Below are 23,383 nucleotides of genomic sequence, written 5' to 3' on the forward strand. Positions count from 1 at the left end.
CCATTTATTCCAGTGCTTGGCCTGGCCAATGTCTGGTATTTATTTTGCCCTAATTTTTCAGGATGAGGCGGTGGTGACTGCTTCTCCCTGCTGTGTTTGCCTGCTGCTTCTATATTGGGTTTTAAGGTGTGTTAGACTGACAGATCTAAATGGTTGAGATCTGTTCCCTTGGGCTTTGCCACTGTAGCAGAAAGGAGAGATACATAGATGTCAGTAAATACTATAGAAACCTGATTCTTTGAAATGCAAGCTGGAATTCTTGGGATTAGGGCTGGCCCTGGGGTTTTTGGTGCCCTAGGCAAAGTTTGGCTTTGGTCTCAACTTTAACTTGAGTCATACAGGCTGCTCTTGCACCAGGATGGGAAAGAGCTAGGGACAGGACAGAGAGCAAAACAAAGAAAGCAAGGTTGACTTTGCTAATTCGCTTTTCCCCCTCCAACCACCTCCTGGGAATTGGCACCCTAAACGACCACCTAGGCAGTGTTCCCTCTAGCAGGGATTCCCAGATGTTGTTGACTACAATTCCCAGCATCTCCAAGCAAAAACCATTGCAGCTGGGGATTCTGGGAGTTGTAGTCAACAACATCTGGGAATCCCTGTTAGAGGGAACACTACACCTCAGTCTGCCCAGTGTACGGTCCGGTGAATTTTTGAACTTGCACAATTGCTTGTTGCACTTCTCTTTAGAGATTTTTTTTTTTTATGGCCCGCTGTGCACCAGTGATATTTTAAACTTGGTATCTGTTTGTGATTCCAGTTTGTAGCCAGTTTTAGACCGATGTTTGTACTGAGCCAAGAGACTCCTTTTTAAAGTGAGGATTCTCTTCTATTTAGCAGGGGGAGGGCAGCTATCGAACCCCAGCATAGCATCCCTCTGATGGCTGCTCCTGGTATCTGCCATATGTTTCTTTTCCGATTGTGAGCCCTTTGGAAATGGGGGACTTATGTATTATTTATTTTTTCTATGTAAACCACTTTGAGAACTTTGGTTGAAGAATGGTATACAAATATTTGCTGTAGTTGTACTGCTTTCCCCCATGCGTGTTTTATTTTAATGGTGTGTTATTTTATTGTGATTATAAACTTGTGACTTCCCCCAAGGTTTATGACTTGGGCTACTATACTATACAGGTCTCCCTGTTCATTTGTTACCACCAATGGTATATTATCTAGTACAGGGGACATGCCAGGGATGTTCTCTTTTTTTCAATATGGTGTTAGAACCCTCTGGCTTGTGCTGTTAGAGGCAAAGATAATATAAAGGTTATTGCATTTGGCGGGATTGAGCACAAGTCGGTTTTATGCGCAGATGATATTCTGTGTTTTATTGATAAACCAGAGGTCTCAATTCCTAATCTTATTTCCATGGTTCAAAAGTTCAGTCATTTATCCGGTTATTTCATAAATTGGGGTAAATCAGATTTGATGCCTTTGGGCTTCATAGATTGTCCTGATGAGTGTAGGCTATGGAGTTTTAGGTGGTGTCCAGAGTTTTTTTGTCTATTTGACCCCTGCGAACTAGGTAAAGAGGCACTTTTTAATGTGGTGATTCTCTTTATTGAGCAGGGGGAGAGTAACTGGCCCTCTCCACCCCCAGCACAGTATCTCCAGTGACAGTTGCTGGTGTCTATCTTATGTTTCCTTTTAGATTTTGAGCCCTTTTGGGGACAGGGAACCATCTTATTTATTTATTATTTCTCTGTGTAAACCGCCCTGAGCCATTTTTGGAAGGGCGGTATAGAAATCAAATGAATGAATGAATGAATTTAGGCATACTAATTTCCCAGGAAACCTTCTCAGTTTAAACTTCTCCAAATTTTTGTTCCAAATTATTTTATTATGATTATTGTTGTGAGCAGCAATGTGCTGGAAGGGTGGGGTATACATTTATTAAATACTCTAACTTGACTATTGATAGTATGTTGCTTAAGGTTAGTTAAGGGGCTGGTGTTATTTAATGTCATTTATGCTGCTTAGTTTTTCAAGTATTTTAATACTCTAATGTCAATGTTTAATGCCTTAGTGCATGGCAGAGAAATGCTTGACTAACAAGCAGAAGGTTGCCGGTTCGAATCCCCGCTGGTACTATTTTGGGCAGCAGCGATATAGGAAGATGCTGAAAGGCATCATCTCATACTGCGTGGGAGGCGGCAATGGTCAAACCCTTCCTGTACTCTACCAAAGAAAACCACAGGGCTCTGGGGGCGCCAGGAGTCGAAATTGACTTGACAGCACACTTTACCTTTACCTTTATAATTATTTCATTTGCTGCTGAATGCTGATACATTTGAACTGAGTTTAAAGATGTTGTGCTTAATGCTGGTCAATGACCAAAATAAAATCATGATGATGATAACGTTAAATCAATAAAAATAATAAATTGACATTGCTAAGAGGTACTTGCTGCTTCCAGGCGTCTGCTGATTGATGTCAGTATTGAATCACCAGTGGGAATCTGGCCTCTAAGTCAGAACTATATTCTCTTTGAGTTGGCTTAAGGCAAACTCCTCCACGGATTACAGCCGGCTTCCTTTGAAGGCACGTCTTAACAGAGACGACCCGGCACCTGCGATCAAAGCCGTGCCTGAGCTTCTAAACTATACGGTGAACCTTCTCACCTGCTGCGTTCAATTTGACAATTCCCCCCTGCCATTTATAAAAATGTTCACTCATTCGTGTCCCACAGTGCACGGCTTTTAATCAGCAGTGGCATGATTTTCCCGGGGAGAGAAAGAAGCCAGTGAGTTTGCTCTCAGACCCCCGCAAAGTTCTGATCTTCGACTCCAGTGATAATTGATTCAGAGACCCCCCCAGTGTGATCTGTGAACTGTGCAAAATTTGGTTGGAGGCTGTTTTTTTTAAAAAAAAATCTGCTTTCATCAGGAAAAGGCAGGTGGGGGCCCGCTTGTGCTTTGAAGCACTTGCGTTATAGAATATAATATGATCTTGAAGACATTTTCAAGCACATGTCGAGGGCATCGTATTCTGTGGCAACTTCCCTTCTGTGGAAATGGATTATCATGGAGTCAGGGGGGAAATTAATCTTTCATTTAGCAAAGCGCAAAGCAAGGGCCTCCATAACTTCTTTAAATTGCATGAACTATAGAGAGATTGTTAATTCTGTGGGCCTTGGGTCAAACGAAATGTGATGGGGCAGCTATGCTGCTGATTGATGTGTCTGCCTTGCTCACTTCAAAAATAGGGAGCTGGGGGGGGGCTTCATCCCCCCCCCAAGAAAAAAATTCACACCAGTGTCTGCAAGGACCATTGGGAGGAAAGATGCAAATGCCTCACCTTAGTACCCTAAGACCTTCTGGAGAGGTCCGGTCACGGTTGCTGCCGGCTTGTTTGATGGCGACTCGGGATGGGGCATTTTCTGTAGCTGCCGTGGGGCTATGAAATATGCACCCTGTTGAAATCGGGGCCTCTCCTTCTCTGTTTTTAGGAAGACCCTCAAGATGTCCCTGTTTTCCTAAGCTTTTAACTGCGTTTTAATACTTTTAATGTGTGTTATCTTCAGAGATTGTTTCATTTGTGTGAATTGTAATTGGTTGTATGTTTTATATTTGCTGTGGTATTGTTGTTTTTAAACTTTATACACCACCTAGAGATGTATATACAAGAACAGCCCTGCTGGATCAGGCCCAAGAAGGCCCATTTAGTCCAGCGTCTTGTTTCGCACAGTGGCCCACCAGATGCCACTGGAAGCCACAGGCAGGAGTTGAGGCCATGCCCTCTCTCCTGCTGTTACTCTCGTGCAACTGGTACGCAGAGGCATCCTGCCTTTGAGGCTGGAGGTGGCCTTTAGCCCTCCAACTAGTAGCCGTTGATAGACCTCTCCTCCATGAAGTTATCCAAACCCCTCTTCAAACCATCCAGGTTGTTGGCTGTCACCACATCTTGTGGCAGAGAATTCCACAAGCTTACGTTGTGTGAAAAAGTACTTCTGTTTGTTGGTCCGAGATTTCCTGGCAATCAATTTCATGAGATGACCCCTGGTTCTAGTGTGAGGTGAGAGGGAGAAGACCCTCTCCCCTGTTCTTGCTCCACAATACTGGTACACAATACTTGAATACCCCCTTGCAGAACCAACCCTTGCAAGCTTTGAAAGTGGCACGGGGGGTGGGAAAGAGGGAAACTTGCCAGCAACCTCCTCTTCTCTCCTCCTGCTTCCTGCAAGGTTTACGAGGAGTGCAAAAACTGGCTGCTTGTAGCTGGTCCCAAGCAGCTGTTCCAATGGGGACAGCCATCTTGCTGCCCCATAATTCACCCCTATGCATGACTCAGACAGTTATATAAGCCCTACTGTGGCCATAGTCGAAGAGCATGCATGAGCTGAAATCCACAGCCAGTTAGTCCAAGACGAATGCTCACTGTGATTTTTGACAAGGCCTGAGTCCCTAGAGATGGGAAAGAGCTGACAGCACACAAGATTTTCCACTTTCAGTGTCTCCTCGTGCTTTCATGCTCATTTTCAAAGCTTTAAAAAGGCTTGAAAGCACAAGAACTACTTGGAAATTTTATCACAGTTGTCCGAGGAACGGAAACTAAAATTGGCAGGAATGTTCTCCAAAGATCACACTATGGAGAGGGCTGCAATCGTGTACATTATTACCCTAACTCTGACCCTCACCCTTTTTCTCTGTGCAAAAATGATTGTGATTTGACCCTGATTGTTTGGGGGTAGGGATAAAGAAGGGGAGATAATACGTAGAAAGTGGTACGTGCAACAATGTGATCACCTGTTTTTATCTCTAAGAGGGCAGACATCGCCAAAAATCACGATGAGTGTTCTCCTGAGATGGTACTGCTAACTGAGCAAAGAGGCACCTTTTTCAAGTGGTGATGATTCTCTTTATTGAGCAGGGGGAGAGCAACTGGCCCTATCCATCCCCAGCACAGCATCCCTCCAGTGGCTGTTGCTGGCAGGGGCGCACCAAGGCGAAGAATAGGAGAAGGAAGAATCGGAGAAGGAAGAATCGGAGAGAGAGAGAAAGAAAGAAAGAAAGAAAGAAAGAAAGAAAGAAAGAAAGAAAGAAAGAATTGGAGCCACACACACCCTGCCCGCCGCAGGTTAAAATTTAAAAATTAAGGGGGGCCTCCTGTGGCACCAAATTGCAGCACCGAACAATTCAAGAATTCAAGCCCCCATGTGTGCGGCCGGAGGGTGAGCCGAGCAGGCTTCCCCAACCCCTGTGGTGGTGGCGTTGGCGGGCGGAGCGGAAGTGGCTACCGGGCCTGACCCAGCAGCCCTTGAGAACTGCGAGGAAGCTCACCTGCGCAGTTATAATAATGTGTCGCAAGCCTGTGATGTCACCGCCACCACGGGGCGGGGGGGCCCCTGCTCGGCTCACCCCAGCCACACACATGGTGGCTTGAATTCTTGAAGTGTTCAGCGCCGCAGTTCGGCACCGTGAGGCAGCAGCAGGGTGGGGTGGCAGCAGAAGGCCCCCTTGGATCTTGGAGGCCACGGACCGGGTCCCCAAGGTCCGGTGGTAAGAGCACCGTTGGTTGCTGGTGTCTATCTCAGGTCTCTTTTTTAGGATTGCGAGCCCTTTGGGCAGGCGTCCCCAACCTGCGGCCCTCCAGATGTTGCTGAACGACAACTCCCAGCATACCCAGCCACAATAAATTGTGGCTAGGGATGCTGGGAGTTGTCATTCAGCAACATCTGGAGGGCCGCAGTTTGGGGAAGCCTGCCTTTGGGGATAGGAAGCCATTTTATTATTTATGTAAACCACTTTAGGAGCTTCTGTTGAAAAGCGGTATATAAATATTTGTCCATATATGTAATGATGGCTCAAATTTGAGGGCTTGGCTCAAGGATCATTTGCAGGTTTCGTGGCATGTGTACCTCTTACACAAGCCAGAGTCAGCCTCTCTGTAAGTGCAAGGCTTGAACTGTCTCCCCCCTCCCCACTGGCTGCACCCCTTTCATCCCTGTTCCAAGATGGCAGAGTCTAAATGGCATACGACCGAAACACTGTCTTCTTCTAGAGGAGCCTTTCCATGTACTGAGGCCATAAGCAGAAGTCAGGCAGGGACTTCCTAATGGTGGCACCCAATCTCTGCAGTTTTTAACTAGAGATATAATCTTGGCACCCACCTTTTTTGGTACAGAGCTACAACTCAACTGTCTTATTTAAGAGCATTTAATGACTGGGCTGAGTTTGAAGGTCCTTCAGCTGCTGATATGAGGCAGTTGTTGGTTTAAGTTTACTTACTTCGATATGTTTGTGTGTGTTCAATCTGGATTGTGTGTGTTTAACCTGGATTAATTCTGTACATTGCCTAGAGATTTTTATACTAGGTTGTATATAAATTCAAAGGAAACAAATATTTTTAAGTACTAAATGTTCTATCGGGGCTCTCCAAAACACGGGACCCTCCCTGGATGTTGTTGGACTACAACTCCCACCTTCCCCAGCCGCAGTGTGCCTGGGGATGATGGGAGTTGTAGTCTGGCAACATCTGGGGACCAAAGTTTGAGGAGAGCTGGCCTTGTGGTAGCAGGCATGATGGGTCCCCTTTGCTAAGCAGAGTCTGCCCTAGTTAGCATTTGAATGGGAGTCTACATGAAAGCTCTGTAAGATATTCCACTTAGGGGATGGGGCCGTTTTGGGAAGTGCATCCACCTGCTTGTATGCAGAAGGTTCCAAGTTCCCTCCCTGGCAGCATCTCCAAGATAGGGCTGAGAGAGAGTCCTGCCTGCAACCTTGGAGAAGCCGCTGCCAGCCTGTGAAGACAATACTGAGATAGACAGACCAAGGGTCTGACTCAGTATATGGCAGCTTCCTATGTTCCTATTGGTACCCCTGGGTTACATTAATATAACCGAGAAAAGATGGCATCTGTGTAACAGGGTATTTTAAGCTGTCCTTAATTTTGATGGCAGAATTTAGAGTGCAGGAAGGTTGCATGTTCTTACCAAAATCAGCTCCTCGCCAGCCAGTTCTCGTGTCCAGTATGTCTTGGGACCCGCTCCTTCCAGAAGTGTCTGCTTGCAATAGATCTTGTTCTCATTCTCCCAAGTGGCTAAACTCTGGAAGCAAAGAACAGACAGACACACACACACCCCAGCCAAAGCCATGAGCAGAGTGGATTATATTCTGCAAGCATGAGGCATCTCCGACAACAATGAACACTAGAGAAGGTAATGGTGGTGGTTAAAGGAGCGAGGCACAAGGCGGCCAGAGAGGAGGGGAGGGGCGCATCTGAAGCTCTGAGTGGGAAACTCCGCGTTCTTCCCCTACTAAGAAAAACTTGTGTGAGCTGATTTGGGGGGGGGGGGATGCTTGCAGGGAAGTGACTTGACTAGGAAGCAAGAAGTTTTTGTTTGCGTATTTATTTATTTATTTATTGTTGAATTTATATACCGCCTTTCATTAAAAACAATCTCAAGGTGGTTGCCGGTTCGAATCCCTGCTGGTATGTTTCCCAGACTATGGGAAACTCCTACATCGGGCAGCACTGATATAGGAAGATGCTGGAAGGCCTCATCTCATACTGCGCGGGAGGAGGCCATGGGAAACCCCTCCTGTATTCTACCAAAGACAACCACAGGGCTCTGTGGGCGCCAGGAGTCGAAATCAACTTGACGGCACAACTTTAACTTTTAATATGCTTGCAAGGGAGACCTCTACTCAGGGAGAAGGGGGCATGGCTAAGGTGAGGAGAGCTGGTCTTATGCAAGCATGAATTGTCCCCTTTGCTAAGCAGGGCCTGCCCTGCTTTGCATTTGAATGGGAGACGTGTGAGCACTGCAAGATATTCCCCTTAGGGGATGGGGTCATAGCTCAGTGGAAAAGCACCGGCATGCTTGCATGCAGAAGGTTCCATATTCCCTCCCTGGCCTGAGAGACTCCTGCCTGCAATCAGAGAAAGCCAGTGTGATTGAGAGCCAGTGTGGTATAGTGGTTAGAGTGCTAGACTTGGACCAGGGAGGCCCGAGTTCAAATCCCCATTCAGCCATGATACTAGCTGGGTGACTCTGGGCCAGTTACTTCTCTCCCAGCCTAACCTACTTCACAGGGTTGTTGTGAGGAGGAAAAACTTAAGTATATAGTACACCGCTCTGGGCTCCTTGGAGGAAGAGTGGGATATAAATGTAATTTAAAAAAAAAAATTAAAAAAAAAATCAAATTGGAGAAGCTGCTGCCAGTCTGTGAAGACCAGGGATTCTCAATGTTGGGTCCCCAGATGGTATTGGACTTCAACTCCCATAATCCCCACCTTTGGTTGAGGATTATGGGAGTTGAAGTCCAATAACATCTGTAGACCCAATGGTGAGAATCCCTGGTGCAGACAATACTGAGCGAGATGGACCAATGGTCTGACTCAATATATGGCAGCTTCCTGTGTTCCTATGTTGTCAGTTTTGTGAGCCTGTTTTCAGCTCTGATCCATTCCTTCCTTCCCTCCACGTTTACTAGAGTGTCTGTCTATGTCCCTGGCTAATTCTAGCCAATCAGGGAACATGTTCACTACATAACGCCATGCAGTTCTGACTGCTGTGACAATGCTGTGAGGTATGGACAGTGCTGTCATGCTGCAGGGGTGCTCAGGAATGCAGTCCCGGTGCACTTAGTTCTGAGTCTAGAGCAAAACGGCCCAGGCTTCCCGATCTGAGGTCAAAAAAATTCACCTCCCATAATGGGACATCCTCCCCCTGCCCCACTGTACCAAAAAAGAAAACAAATGACAAATAACAAAACCTCTAAGCACATGGATCTACTGCAGGGTGAGGATACCAGGCTTGTCTAGCATAAGAGAGGATCTGGATTAGAGAAGGGCAGATCAGCAAAGGTTTTGTGGTACTTATTTGCCCCAGGATCAACATAAAGATGATGGATATCTCAAAAATCAGTCCTGAGGTGCTGACAACTGGCCTATAATTTGTGACTATTGGCAAGAGCAAGGAACTTGTGGATTTTTTTATTTTTTAAAAATCAAAGTGGATGCTAATTTGTTTTCCATGAAAACAGCACCCATTTCACTGAAAGGCAGGGGGAAAGTAGGAAAGATCCCTTTTGGATGAGATATGAGTTAATGAGGTCATTCACACAATCGAAAACTGTGTTCTACCCAGGTTTGGGAACTGTGTGTACTCCGAATTTTTGATTGTGTGGAAGCAAGGTTGGAGGAAAACCTGGGTAGCTTTTTCTCCTACCTTGCTTCCACACAATCACTTCTACCCAGGTTTTCCTCTAACCTTGCTTCCACACAATCAAAAATTGGGAGTACACACAGCTCCCAAACCTGGGTAGAACATAGTTTTCGATTGTGTGAATGACCTCATTATGTCTGGCAGGGGGAGTTCAGTAAAATGCGGGGGGATGGGGACTCCACAAATGCTTTGGGGAGATCTATAACACTGCCCATAGTCTGCTGGGAATGTCACACACCTAAGCTCTGCAGAATTTCTAGGATCTCAGCATTTAGGCACATAAGAATGAAGGAAACTGCCATTTACCAAGACAAACCACTGGTCCACTTAGCTCATTACTGTCAACACTGACTAGTAGCTGCTCTCCAGAGTTTCAGGAAGGAGTCTTTCTCAGCCCTACCTGGAGATGCTGCCAGGGATTGAACCTGGGACATGTTGCCTGCGAGGCAGATGCTCCACCACTAAGCATTTTCGCCATGTCGAAAGACAATGCTTATTAGAAATTCTCTGAGTCAGGCTCCACCGTGATGTGATGCCTGGTGCTACATAGGGACCTGGTTCACACAATCGTTCGAAACTGGGTTTAATGTGGATTGCCACCCTTAGTGTGATTGTGTGAACCCACGCCAAGGTGACTGATGGCCCAAGCTGAATCTGAGATTCCCACCTTGGCATGGGGTTCACTGTTAGAATCATGTTAATGTCAGTAACCCACATTAAACCTAGTTTCAAATGATTGTGTGAACGAGGCCATTGTGGTGCATCAGGCAACAGTCAGCAAGCTGCTTCATGACAGTTACCATGCTGGAGATGTTTTTCTCTGTCAAGGGCAGCTCTATAGAGCTGGAGTGTTCTGATATATGGGATGTTCCCTACATGCTAGAAAGCTGCCTTTGTTTTGTAATATGGAATGTCCTTCTAGAGCAGGGATTCTCAACGTTGGGTCCCCAGATGTTATTGGACTTCAGCTCCCATAATCCCCAACTAAAGGCCCCTGGGGCTAGGGATTATGGAAGTTGTAGTCTGATAACATCTGGGGACTCAACGTTGAGAGTCTGTGCTCTAGAGGACTTTATTTTGGTCTTTGATCAGCAGAGAAATGTCCTCTAAAATAGGAGGTATCTGAGAATCCTACTAAGTAAGCCTACTAATACTAGGTATTTAGAAGGAAATGTGGTGGGAATAATCATATCAACCAGCAACATGCACAGTATCACAACAGCAAATTCTTACCCGGCATTTCCGGCCGTCCACCGTCTCTTCCTCGAAGCTCTCCCCAACTTTGAAGTTGATCTCGGTGGTGCGGACCGTGGTGGAGGTTTTGATGTAGAACTGGTCCCCATCCTGGCGGATCTCCACGTGTGGCTTGGAGGCAGCTGCCACGGCCACTTTCCTCAGCATGGCATTGACACCTGGGTAAAGGTGAAGAAGGAGCCATGGGACCAATCCATTGACTTGCTGGCCTCATGCCCAAACCACTTGGCAGTAGAAACAGTGTGATAGCCTCGGGCGCTGGAACTCTGCTCAAGTGTTGACTCAGCCTTTGCAAAGCTCATGGGTGATTTGAGGCTATCTGCCTTACAGCCTAACAACATGCTTGTTGTGGTGCACACCTGCCCCCCCCCCCCACCTCCAGTTTCTTGGAGAAAGGCCAGACTACAAATACAATGAATACATTGATTGATTGATTGAACATATTTTTATCCTGCCCAAAACTTACGTCTCTGGACATGACTTATAAATGTCATACTGGACATGAGAAATAGACAGAATTCGGTGTATTTTGCTACGGCATTGAGGAGGCAGTAGCTAGAATTGCTCTGAACCAGGGATCGCAAATGGCAGTTCTCCAGCTGTTGCTGGACTACAACTCCTATCATCCCCAAACACAACGGCCAGTAGCCAGGAATGATGGGAGCTGTAGGCCAACATCTGCAAGAGAGCCAGCACCATTTGAGAAGCCTGCTGTAAACTCAGGGATGGTTTTATTAATCCTGTAAATATGGGCCCCTGCCATACTGGGCAGCCAGACCGATACAGGGCTTGGAGGACTGGATTTAGACTGGGATGACTTAATGGTGGTGGCTGTAGGGTTTGGGAGACCCAGGGGGCAAGAGAGTCATTTGGCATCCATTAAAGGATCATTTTTAAAAGGCATTAAAAATAATAATATAACTGTACATGAAGCTACCATAACAGTAGGGATAAATGTGGTTAATTTTTATTGCAAAGAGTGGAGAATATTTCTTAATACGTAATATGACTTAATACTAAAGTAATACTTTATTGGTTTAGTACTAAAATGGTACTTTATTACTTATTATAACTAAGTAATACTTACTAGTAAAGTACTACAGATATCCCTTGCCAACCACAGGTTTCCCAATCATGGTTTTAAGTATGTGTGGCAGGGAAATTGTGGCAAGTCCCGCCAACTGCGACCGGAGTATCCAGTTTGTCGAGATCTTTTTTGCAATTTGGGTGTGTGTGTGTGTTATTTCTGGGAGTCCCCCCTCACTCCTCTTACTAACCAGTGTTCCCTCTAACAAGAATTCCCAGATATTGTTGACTACAACTCCCAGAATCCCCAAGCAAAAGGTATTGCAGCTGTGGATTCTGGGAATTGTAGTCAACAACATCTGGGAATCCCTATTAGAGGGAACACTGTTGCTAACTGGCTGATTCCGGGTGTGTGTTGGTGGTTTTTTCTTTATTTTTTGGTCTTTTCCGGACCGTGATTCCCCTAATCTACTGTTTTCAATGCATTTCTATTGCTTGGCAAACCTCTAATTGACCAACTGCGAGGTTTTCCCAGAACGCAACCCTCTAGGTTGGTGAGGGATAGCTGTACTTAATATTACTTAATATCAGGGGTTCTCAAACTTGGATCTCCAGATGTTGTTGGACTACAAATCCTATCTGCGCCAGCCACATTGACCAGAGGCCATACGAGTTGGGAGTTGTAGTCCAACACCATCTGGGAATCCAAGTTTGAGGACCCCGGCATTTATCGTTTATCAAATCAACTTTTAATTTTTGGAGGATTCCTCCTTTCCTATGGTTTACACTACACTGTAAATACATGACTAGAAGTCATAAACAGAAAGAAACACGTTGTTGCCTCTGTAGGTGATGCTCAAACTTAAGATAATATTTTTTAAAGATGTATTTTTACTGGGGAAGTGAAACCCAAAAGGGTACTTTTGATGACATGCAAAGAGGCACTTTTAACATACATTTTTTAAAACGCGCATTTATTTGAGTGAAGCTGGTGTGAATTTTTAACTCTTCGCGTGTTAAGAAATGTACAAGATTTTGAGGAACCCTACAGTGTGGAGACCCAGACAGTTGCCCATTTTTGAGCCCCCCAAAAGTCATCACTGGATCTGGGTTCGGATTCTTGCTCAGTCATAACCATTGTGGATAAACTGGGGGTGGTGTGGGGGGGGCAGGAGGAGAATCGTGTACCCTGCCCTGAGCGATTTGGAGGAAGGGTGTGATCAACATACAATCCCAGGACATGGTAGGGAGAGACGCAATGCAGGCAGCAACTTGACTGGAGCCAAGCCAGTCAAGATCGGGCCATGATGAGTGACCACCTGGGAACTTTATGTTCTGCCATAGAATAAAAGGAAGGTAGAAATGTAAGAATTAATAACAAGGCCACCTAATGTGGTTGATGGACAAAAGCAAATCTGCCTTGGCCATTTGGAAGCATGCTTCCTGTCTTTCTCTCCCCGCACACTTTCTTTCTTTCTTTTAATTTTTTGAAGAATGTACAAATGGAAACACATTACAAAAAGCAACGGATGGAACTCAGCTCAGGAATAAACAGATATACTTCATTTAAGTGATAGGGTCATTATTTTACTTTGTGAGTTTAGAATATTTGTAGCTACATTCTCAAATAAACACTGTGTTTAACCACGGGTTTGTTGCTGCTGCTGCTGCTGTTGTTGTTTTGGCATCAATAAAATTTAAAAAGGGTAACCAACATTCCAAAAAGAAACATGTAATTTGGATGAGCAGAGGCTTTTCATTACCGGGCGGAGAGCTTATCTTGCACCAGGAACTCCCACATTTTATCAAACCAACTTTTAATTTTTGGAGGAGTCCTCCTTTCCTATGGTTTAGCAATTCAAGGTTTTGCGGCCAATAATAAAAGCATAACCAGCTCCCTGCATAAGGCAGATAATGGAGAGGAAATGCTGCTTTTCTCATGGACCGGGGTTGAGGTTTTCCTCCTGGCTTTCTGCAGGAGTCCAGCATTTCAGGCGAAGGCTTTGGAGGCTGGCAAGGTTGGGTCGGCACAGGGCGCCCTGCTGGATGTTTAAGGCAATGGGAAGAAGAAGAAAGACTGCCACACCCCACCCCGTCATATATGTATTGATTCCCTCTGTGAAAAGGCTCTAACTTATCCCCCCCTTCCAATAAAGGATTGTCACACACCCCTTGCCTTTTGATGAGTTAACCTGTGACTAGGTAGTTGGTTTATTTTTATTTTCTAAATTTATATCCTGTTGTGGGATCCCCTGTATAATTTTGCTTCCCTCGGTAGGGGTAGGAGGAAGGCTGTGTGTGTGTGAATTGTCATAGGGCAGGTGTTCTCAAAGGTGGCTCCTTATATTATATTATTATCTATTTACACACAGTCTACCAGATGTTATTGACTGGATTTGGTACTTTAATGATCGGGCCCTTTCCAAGGGTCTAGGATAACTAAAGCAAAATTAAAGATAGTGTCGTCGTATTTGTGTTGTCCCAAGTCGTGTGGCCTTCTGTAGCTGCTGTGTTGTAATCTTATTGATGCCCAAGCCATCAGCTATATTATTATTATTATTACTATTATTAATAATAATAATTCGATTTCTATACCGCCCTTCCAAAAATGGCTCAGGGCGGTTTACACAGAGAAATAATGAATAAATAAGATGGATCCCTGTCCCCAAAGGGCTCACAATCTAAAAAGAAACACAAGATAGACACCAGAAACAGCCACTGGAGAGATGCTGTGCTGGGGGTGGAGAGGGCTAGTTACTCTCCCCGGCTCAATAAAGAGCATCACCACGTTAAAAGGTGCCTCTTTACCAAGATAGCAGGGGGATAACTTATATCTTGGACTACAACTGTATGTTGGACTACAACTTCCATCATGATGGAGGCTGCAGTGATAGTCCACTAGCAGCTGGGGAACCCAAGTTTGAGGACCCGTGCCATCGGGTAGCTCTCCCTGCCTCCCTCCCTGCTTTTTTAATGCGTGGATTTGTTGCTTCAGACTATCCAGGGGTGCGCCCCCCGCCCCCAATTAACAGGCTGGGGGTTGCGTATGCCGGAAAAGAATAAAGAAACTGGGGAGAAGCAGGGATGGCTCGCGCGGAGCACCGGAGATGCGGATCAAGCGGTTTTTCATCCCTGTCCCTTAAAACTTGCTGTCGAGGTGGGAATCCAGCCCTTCCATCCTCCTCTGCCCCAAATAATTACGACTTGTATAATTCTCCCATTGTGAACATGGGATAACGGCCCCCTGCAGACTTGGCCATCGAGGATGAGCGGGGCCGGGCTACAAATTCAATCCTCGTCCTCCTCATCACTGACCCTCACTTCCGATTTCTAAAGCTGCAGCCTGAAGAACGCTACCTTAGAAAGGAAGCCCCAGAGCCTAAGTTTCTGGGAAGCTGCCTCCTACCGAGTCCGACCTTTGGGCCACCGAGCTCAGGATTGTCGACACTGACCGGCAGCGGCTTCTCCAAGGTTCCGCATGAAGCGGCGGCTTTCCGCCAAGCAGATGCTCTTCCACGGAGCCACGGCGACGGCCCCACCAGAAAGATTTACTCCCGAGTAACTGCACACGCCCAGGCTCGGGCGGGGGGGGGGGCGCTGCTCTCCTGCCACCCGCTGCCTGTCCATTTCCCGGGGATCGGGGGCCAGCAAGCCCGGTGGACGCCCGCCCAGCAGCTGACTCCCGAGGAAGCGCCCTCGCGATCCGGACGCAGGCAGCAGGCAGAGGGCTCCGCGCGCAGAGCGCCCCGGCTGGTACCCCCGCCGCCCTCGCGCTTACTCCCGAGGAGACCCGCTCTGCCCTGGAAGCAGCCGCCCCCTCCCGGCGCCGACTGGACCTCCTTACCCAAGACTTTCAGCAGCTCGTCGAAATTCTCGCTGCTCTTCATCTTCCAAGTGCCGGCGAAGTTGGGCATGGCTGCGGAGGAGAGAGGCCCGCGAGCGCTGGCGGAGATGAAGGCGAGCCCAGGAGGAAGAGGAGGAGGAGGAGGAGGAGGGAGAGGAGGAGGAAGGGACCAGCCAGGCAGCTCCTCTGCTCAGGCACCTTGTGAGCTGGGCAAGAAGTGACTCTTCCTTTCCCCCCCTCTCCCCCCCCCTTGGGGCTCCATCCATCCATCCATCTGCCTCTAGTCCCCCCCCCCGCTTCCCATCCACCCATCCATCACCCGCCCACACATATCTTTCCTTCTCCAGCTCCAGAAGCCCCCACCCCATCCATCACCCCCTGCCCTGCCTGCCATCAGCCCGCCAGCCACCGCCTGGAGTTCTCCCCAAAAGGAGACCCCCCCCTCCTTTTACACACACACACACACACCGCCCCCAATGCAGCTCGCTCTACAGCTGGAGGCTGGGGTTGAAGGCGAGGCGGGGGTTGAGCGTCCAGCGTCCAAATGCGGAGGGGGCCGAAAGAAAAGGGGCTGCCTTTTCTCTTCCAACCCGCGGCGGGGGGCCCCCTCCCGCCCTGCCCCCAGCGGTGGACCGGAGAGGCTGGAAGATGGAGCGAGGGTGACTCTCTCCGACTTTGAAAAACTGATCAGGGCGAAGTCTGGCTTGGGACGAGGGATTATTCATCGCAAGAGAGAAATGGAGCCTCCATGCTCAGAGGCAGTGCGCTCTGGAATAGCAGGTGCCGGCAGGGTGGGAGAGTGGATGGGCCGCTTCCCAGTCGCATCCAGCTGGGGACACTGGAACAGAAAAGTGAAAAAGGAGACAGTCTCACCGTGCTGTGGAGCATTGATTGAAGCCCAGTGTGTTTCAGCCTCACAGGAACATGGGAAGCAGCCATATACTGAGTCAGACCCTTGGCCCATCTCCCTCAGTATTGTCTACACAGACTGGTAGCAGCTTCTCCAAGGTGGCAGGCAGGAATCTCTCCCAGCCCTATCTTGGAGTTGCCAGGGAGGGGATTTGGAACCTTCTGCATGCAAGCAGGCAGGTGCTCTTCCCAGAGTGGCCCCATCCCCAAAGAGGAATTTCTTACCACACTCACATGTAGTCTCCCATTCAAATGCAAACCAGGGTGGGCCCTGCTTAGCAAAGGGGACAATTCATGCTTGCTACCACAAGACCAGCTCTTCTCCACCTCAGAGGCCACCTTTGGGGAAATTTTGCCAGAGCCCTGTGGTTTTTCTTTGGTAGAATACATGAGGGGTTTACCATTGCCTCCTCCTGCACAGTGTGAGATGATGCCTTTCAGCATCTTCCTATATGGCTGCTGCCTGATATAGGTGTTTCCCATAGTCTGGGAAACGTACCAGCAGGGATTCGAACCAGCAGCCTCCTGTGGTTTCTTCCCCACTGCGCCATTAGGTGGCTTTTATTATCAGTACACCTGCACAATTAAAAACTATAAGAATCATTCCAGTCATAAGTGCTATTCATTGAAATCCTTCATCACATACAAATACGATGAATATGTAAATACTGCTTCTCAACAAAAGTCTCCAAAGTGATTTTGGGCTCATAATCTAAAAAAGAAACATCAGATAGACACCAGCAACAGCCACTGGAGGTATGATGTGCTGGGGATGGGTAGGGCCAGTTGCTCTCCCCCTGCTCAATAAAGAGAATCGCCACTTTTAAAAGGTGCTTAGTTCTTAAGGTGCTTAGTTCTTAAGCACTCTTAGTTTGTGGAGGCAACACTTCTGGTGTGATCTATGCGATCCAATGCCCATGTACGAAGATGCCTCTATGTAAGAAATAGAGACCATTGAAAAGACGCATTGATGAACATCAGAGCAATGTGAAATGTGTGGAAATGGGTGCTCCCTTGGTAGCTCATTGTTTTGAGAGGAAAACATTCTTTTAGAGATATACAGTTTGGGGCAATTGGGGGGGGAAAATCACACAAGCCCATGATAAAGTTTTACTTAAGAGAAAAGCATGGTGGGTTTGGGGACTGAACACTGAGGGAAACTTCGGAAGGAACCAGCTACTAGATGGTTTGATTAGTCTTTCGCCCCTATACCCAGGTCGGACGAGGGTTTTTGGAGCTCTCAATTATTCCTGGTTGCAGGGATTTTGGAGGTGTCAAAAATCTCTTACAACACTTTGGCTCCACAGGGGTGAAATGAGGAACTTGACTTTCTGGCCATGCTCAGATGAAGGGTGATTAATTCCTTTAAGTTTATTTATTTTATTTATTATTTATTTAATACATTTATATACCACCCCAAACTAAAGTCTCCAGGCCGTTCACAACTATAAAACAACAGGACAAATAAATAAAACATTAAAATCAAGTAAAATGCCAAAAGCTGCTCCGCTGGTACTATATCGGGCAGCAGCGATATAGGAAGATGCTGAAAGGCATCCTCTCATACTGTGTGGGAGGAGGCAATGGTCAACCCCTCCTGTATTCTCCCAAAGAAAACCACAGGGCTCTGTGAGCACCAGGAGTCGAAACTGACTTGACGGCACACTTTTTCACTGGGAACAGTATGAATTTGCTTCTCCCGTTGGTCGTGTTGTAAGCTTGGAAGAAGGCAAAGGCTACTTGCTCACGGTCTCTTTGAAATACTACAAATATAAGTAACCATGGGCTTGATATCTGTTACTCGATATATGGCCATAGAATCACCTTTGGAACAATATAAAACAAATTCATTTTATATTGTTATACTGCTATTTTTTAATATGCTGTTGCTTCTTTGTATTTTTGTACTGTTTCTAATGCTTGTGTTTTAAATCTTTAACCAGATTTGTTTTATATTTTAGCTTGCTGTTTTAATTGTGTGGTTTTTATAATCTTGGTTTTAAATTCTGTGTAAACCGCCTTGGGATTGCTTGAAATGAAAGGCGGTATATCAATTTAACAACAAACAAACAAACAAATATAAACAAAATAGAACCTTTGATATTGTTCTCAAGGTGTCTCTATGAAGTTGCTTCATTGTAACTTTTAAAAATGTCTTTTTAGTATTGCCTCTGAGGCTGAAACGGGTCGGGCTTCAAGAAACGCTTCCCAGCACCATGAGACGGTCTCCTTTTCCGCTGGTCTGGTGAGGGGCTTCCTGTCTACACTGGAACAGAGCCCCCACTTAGCAGGAGTCGGTTTAATTATTAAAGAATTGGCAGTTTTACTTCTTTGGAGGCGGTGGGCACTTCCCCTTGCTGTACACTGGAACTTGGGTCCGAGTGCATGCCTCCCAAGGCAATGTGCATGCACCCCTCACTGCTGCTTCTGGCCAGCTAGCTGCAAAACTCAGCCATCTGTCCAGGGCCCGCCCTGCCATGAGGGCTGCTTCAGGTGGTGCATTGTGGACTAGTTCTCAGGGCACCACCGCAGCTGCTCCAGTACACCCTTTTTGTGCATGACTTGGGTGCTTTCCAGATTAACCCCTACAACATATCTCCTAAATGTGCTTCCGTAGTTCTTGTGCTGTGACACCACAGTCCCAACTCTTTCAGCGGGGTGCCGTTCACATTTCGGATGCCTTGATTTTATCGCTGTGCTTCAGTGCTATTACGTTGTATGTCCGTTGCAAAACTGTAGCTGTCTTTCCCCGTTGTAGGGAAATTATCTCATTGTAGGTTCTGGGGGTCATTTTCAATTTGATCCTGCCAAGTCGAAGCATTCTGATTGATTGATTGATTGATTGATTTCGATACCGCCCTTCCAAAAATGGGTCCGGGCGGTTTACACAGAGGAATAATAAATAAATAAGATGGAACCCCGTCCCTAAAGGGCTCACAATCTAAAAAGAAACATAAGATAGACACCAGCAACAGTCACTGGAGGTGCCGTGCTGGGGGTGGATAGGGCCAGTTACTCTCCCCCTGCTAAATAAAGAGAATCCCCACATTAAAAGGTGCCTCTTTGCCAAGTTAGCAGGAGTTCTAGCACTTAGCAATAGCAATAGCACTTACATTTATATACCACTCTATAGCCGGAGCTCTCTAAGCGGTTTACAATGATTTAGCATATTGCCCCCAACATTCTGGGTACTCATTTTACCGACCTCAGAAGGATGGAAGGCTGAGTCAACCTTGAGCCCCTGGTCAGGATTGAACTTGCAACCTTCTGGTTACAGGGCAGCAGTTTTTTTACCACTGCGCCACCAGGGTAATCTGGAAAGCGCCCTGCAGAGGAAAACAGGAACATAGGAAGCTGCCTTCTACTGAGTCAGACCATTGGTCCATCTAGCTTAACGTTGTCTACACTGACTGGCAGCGGCTCTTCAAGGTTGCAGGCCGGAGTCTTTCCCAGCACGACCTGGAAGTGCCAGGGCTTGAACCTGGAACCTTCTGCATGCAAAGCAGTTGCCCAGCCAATGAGCTGTGGCCCCATTCCATGCCCCAGATGGGTGTCAGTTTGCTTTGAAGACAAATCCTTACAAACTTTGAAAGTACTGCAGGCAGGAGGGAGCAGGGAAGCTTTCCTGCAGCCTCCTCTTCTCTCCATGTGCTTCGTTGCTCCTGTTCTAGCGATGTTCTGTTTCCTGAGCAATCCAGGATCAGCCGTTTGTACCCCCTCGCCCAGCGAACACGTCCATTACTCTTGTAGGTGCTGCACGAAATGCGATGGCAGAAAAGCAATGGCCTCTTCCGGGATCTTGCCCTTGATTTTAGGAGTGGTGAGCGGTGCAGTTCTCTCTTGCCGTTTTCCTTTTCTTTTTAATTTCTTTTCTTTTCGCGACAGCGCAACCCTGGTGTTCAAGGAGCCCGTCATCCATGCTTTTGGGGGATCTGATTTCATTTATTTACTCCGGCATTACTACTGCTATGAGAATTTCTATGCTGCTTTTCAAGAAAAGTTCTCAAAGTGGTTTACCCAGAAAAAAGAAAGAAGCTGGTTCCCTGTCCCCAAAGGGCTCACAGGGTAGACACCAGCAGCAGCCACTGAAGGGATGCAGTGCTGGGGATGGATAGGGCCAGTTGCTCTCCCCCTGCTAAATGTAAGTGAAGCACCACTTTAAAAGGTGCCTCTTTGCTCAGTTAACTGGAGTTTATTTATTAATTTCTCTGCAATTTTACTGTTTTGGCGGCTGTGCCCGTCCACTTGCCTGTACAATGCCTTCACTCATCCATTAGGATTTTGTGCTGTTGTCAGTGGATTGGAGGTTATTAGGCCCATTCACATGTTACATTCAACACTCGTACAATGAGGATACAGTGAACACAGGTATAGTCATTCACATGTTATGCTGAGCTCAGGTTCAGAAGTAAATTTCCTATGTACTATGTAGATTTCCATTTGAAGGGCTTTTCTCCAGGTTCATTTTTAAAACGAACACAGGTTCAGTCGTTCACACAAACATGCATACGACAGTCATAAATCTGTACAATTCTGCAGCATAATGTCTGGATTTTCTCCCAGATCACATGAAAGTTAACGGAACATCCCTAAAGAGCATTAAGTGCTTTGTGTGGTTTTAACTATTTACAAGCGAAGTTCTTGCTTTTGATATTTTTTCTCGCTTAAAGCAATGGCAACAGGAGAGGTGTTGGGGGAGGAAATTTGAATGCAGGGAAAACTGGATTGGGCTGGGTTAGGTACATGATACAGTGAACAGAGTCCAGCTGTCAGAAAACAGCCGTGTCTTTCAAACTTAATTCCATTATTAATTTTCAAAGACAGTCAATGGATTAATGTTAGAAATTATTGCATCTTCTACAGTACTGAGGAAACAAACCCAGAAATCTCAGCTAGTCACTGACAACTAAAAGGAAAGTGAAAGGAAAACCCACAACTATAATAACATAATGCTCAAGGGTTATATGAACAATAATTCCAGTACTAATTAATTAGCTGATTTTTTAAAAAAAAAATCATATGTATATGACTGCGGAGGTTCTAAAACTTGGGCTTAGAACCCATCATCACAATCAGCCTTTGGCCCTTGTGGCTGGGGATGATGGGAGTTGTAGTCCAGCAACATCTGGGGATCCAAGTTTGAGAACCCCTGGCGTATTGATGATTTCTTACTATAACTCTTTTCTCTCAACTTTATTGACGGTTGCCAGCTTTCCCAGGAGTTCTTTATAGTCCCCTTTTTAAAAAGTTATGCAAATAATAGCGCTCATATTACAAGGCAAAGGTGCTTTCTGAAAAATTGGTCCCATGTGTAGTTTTCAAGTGCTGCCTATGAGGGCAACATGGGGAAAGGATGCTCAGGTGCAACTTAACTGCTTTAGAAATATATTGACTTTTTGTTTTTTGTTTTTTTAAAAATCAGATCGGCCTTATAATTCAAGCACAGGCTTTTGAGGCAGCTTCCAAAGTTTTCGGACAAAACCAGCCATTTGAACCGGATTAATGAACGCCAACAATATTAGCATCTTAAAGATCCTGAACAAAAAGGTTTCCGCCACTTTTCCACATGCCATGGGAAACTGACATAAACCGGGAAGTAGATGTCACAAAAAGCAGGTCACTTGACTGAGGGATCCCTCAAGCTTCCAAGACCCAGCAACTGATTCTGGAATCATGACACCATGACTAACGGAGGTCCTCGCTGACCATAATTAAAAGGTTTTGATTTGGCCTGGTGAAGCCCGTCCCTGGCCATGCAGAACGTAAAGCCCCATCACCATGAAACTCTCCATTAATTAACAGGACATCTCCTGGAAGTCAGGAGATGAGATGATGAAGGCTGAGGAGAACAGAGCAATTAATGCGAAAGATGATAATGAAGGGAAGAAAGATGGGTGAGGAGTCAGGCCTCTGTCCATGGTACTTGGTTGGGATTTGAACTCGTGTCTTGCTGCTTCAGAGCAGTCCTTGATACACAGGGGCCATGGTGATTTACTCTCCTTTCTTCTTTCCAGCATCACTCCATACACATGATTCTGTGCCGTTTCAGGGGCTTTGCAGAGATTGCTACCTTCTGATCGAGAAAAATTCTGTCTTCCTTCTGAGAGGTGGGGTGGGGATCTGGGTGGAGTTGGGATGGAGAGAGCCAGGAAGGTCAGGGAAAGGATCTTTAGGCATCTAGCATGTCAGAGAGGACCTAAGGCAGAACTGGTGGGTTATTCTTATTAAAAAGATGTATATAGCACTTGCAACAAAAAGCAATTTCCCAAGCAATTTGCATAGCCATGTTTACATTATAGGCGAACCCAGGGCTGGGCTATGACATGCTGAGGTCCTAAGCTGTGTCAAGCTTAAAAGGCCTCATGGCATTACAAAATGGGTCAGAAATCCCTCCACCCTGCTCGCTGCCCCATTAATGGCTACAGCATCATTTTCCTGATGAGGAGAATGTTGTCTGTAACCATGATGGTGAGCATTGGTCTAAACTGGGCCCTGGTCTAATAAAATGTTGATATAGCTTACAGTGATGTCTGCACAGAGCCACCGAATGGTGCAGCAGGGAAATGACTTGCCTAGCGAGCAAGAGGTGGCTGGTTCGAATCCCCGCAGGTATGTTTCCCAGACTATGGGAAACTCCAATATCGGGCAGCAGTGATATAGGAAGGTGCTGAAAGGCATCAGCTCACACTGCACGGGAGGAGGCAATGGGAAACCCCTCCTGTCTTCTACCAAAGACAACCTTTCTGCTGGCCAATGGCTGTAATAAAACTGATGATGATACCAAAGACAACATCAGGGCTCTGTGATCTCCAGGAGTCGACACCGATTTGACGGCACACTTTACCTTTAATGTCTGCACAGATTTATAAACTGAACATGATAAACAATTGTATAGTCATATCAGTATATATATATTTTACCTTAACAGAATAATGTTTTTTAGAGTCCTTTCGCCCCTTCCTTTGTTGTTTTTCAACCAATTACATAGAAATTTAGCCATGTCTTGATATCCAGAGGCTGCTGGAAAGATGAGACTCTAGTCTAGGCTGTACCTTCCTTCGCTTGTACCTAACTCTGTCACTGGCTGAACCATGACCAAACTGACTGGGTTTAGAGCCCCTCCCTGGTATTGATTGCCTGACAAACCCCGGTATTTCTAACCTGGTATTTCACTGGCCACATGA

At 46.4% G+C, this 23,383-nt stretch overlaps 1 protein-coding gene across 5 annotated transcripts in view; it reads right to left on the bottom strand.

Moving 5' to 3' along the window:
* The window catches only part of CRABP1 (cellular retinoic acid binding protein 1), a 37,744-nt gene that overhangs the window by 6,085 nt on the left and 8,276 nt on the right, over positions 1–23,383 (bottom strand). For 2 of the 5 annotated variants that reach the window (XM_053272728.1, XM_053272727.1), the window contains exons 2-3: positions 10,400–10,578; positions 6,929–7,042 (exon numbers count right to left, since the gene is read on the bottom strand). In XM_053272728.1, coding sequence (XP_053128703.1) covers positions 6,929–7,042; positions 10,400–10,567 — 282 coding nt within the window. In that variant the 5' untranslated portion in view covers positions 10,568–10,578. Of the gene's footprint in view, positions 1–6,928; positions 7,043–10,399; positions 10,579–14,803; positions 14,820–14,898; positions 14,949–15,290; positions 15,548–23,383 lie in introns of those variants that run through there. The other 3 variants (XM_053272724.1, XM_053272726.1, XM_053272729.1) reach the window with 3 other exon arrangements.

This window comes from Hemicordylus capensis, chromosome 10 (genome assembly GCF_027244095.1).
Source record: "Hemicordylus capensis ecotype Gifberg chromosome 10, rHemCap1.1.pri, whole genome shotgun sequence".
In the NCBI taxonomy this organism is placed as follows: domain Eukaryota; kingdom Metazoa; phylum Chordata; class Lepidosauria; order Squamata; family Cordylidae; genus Hemicordylus; species Hemicordylus capensis.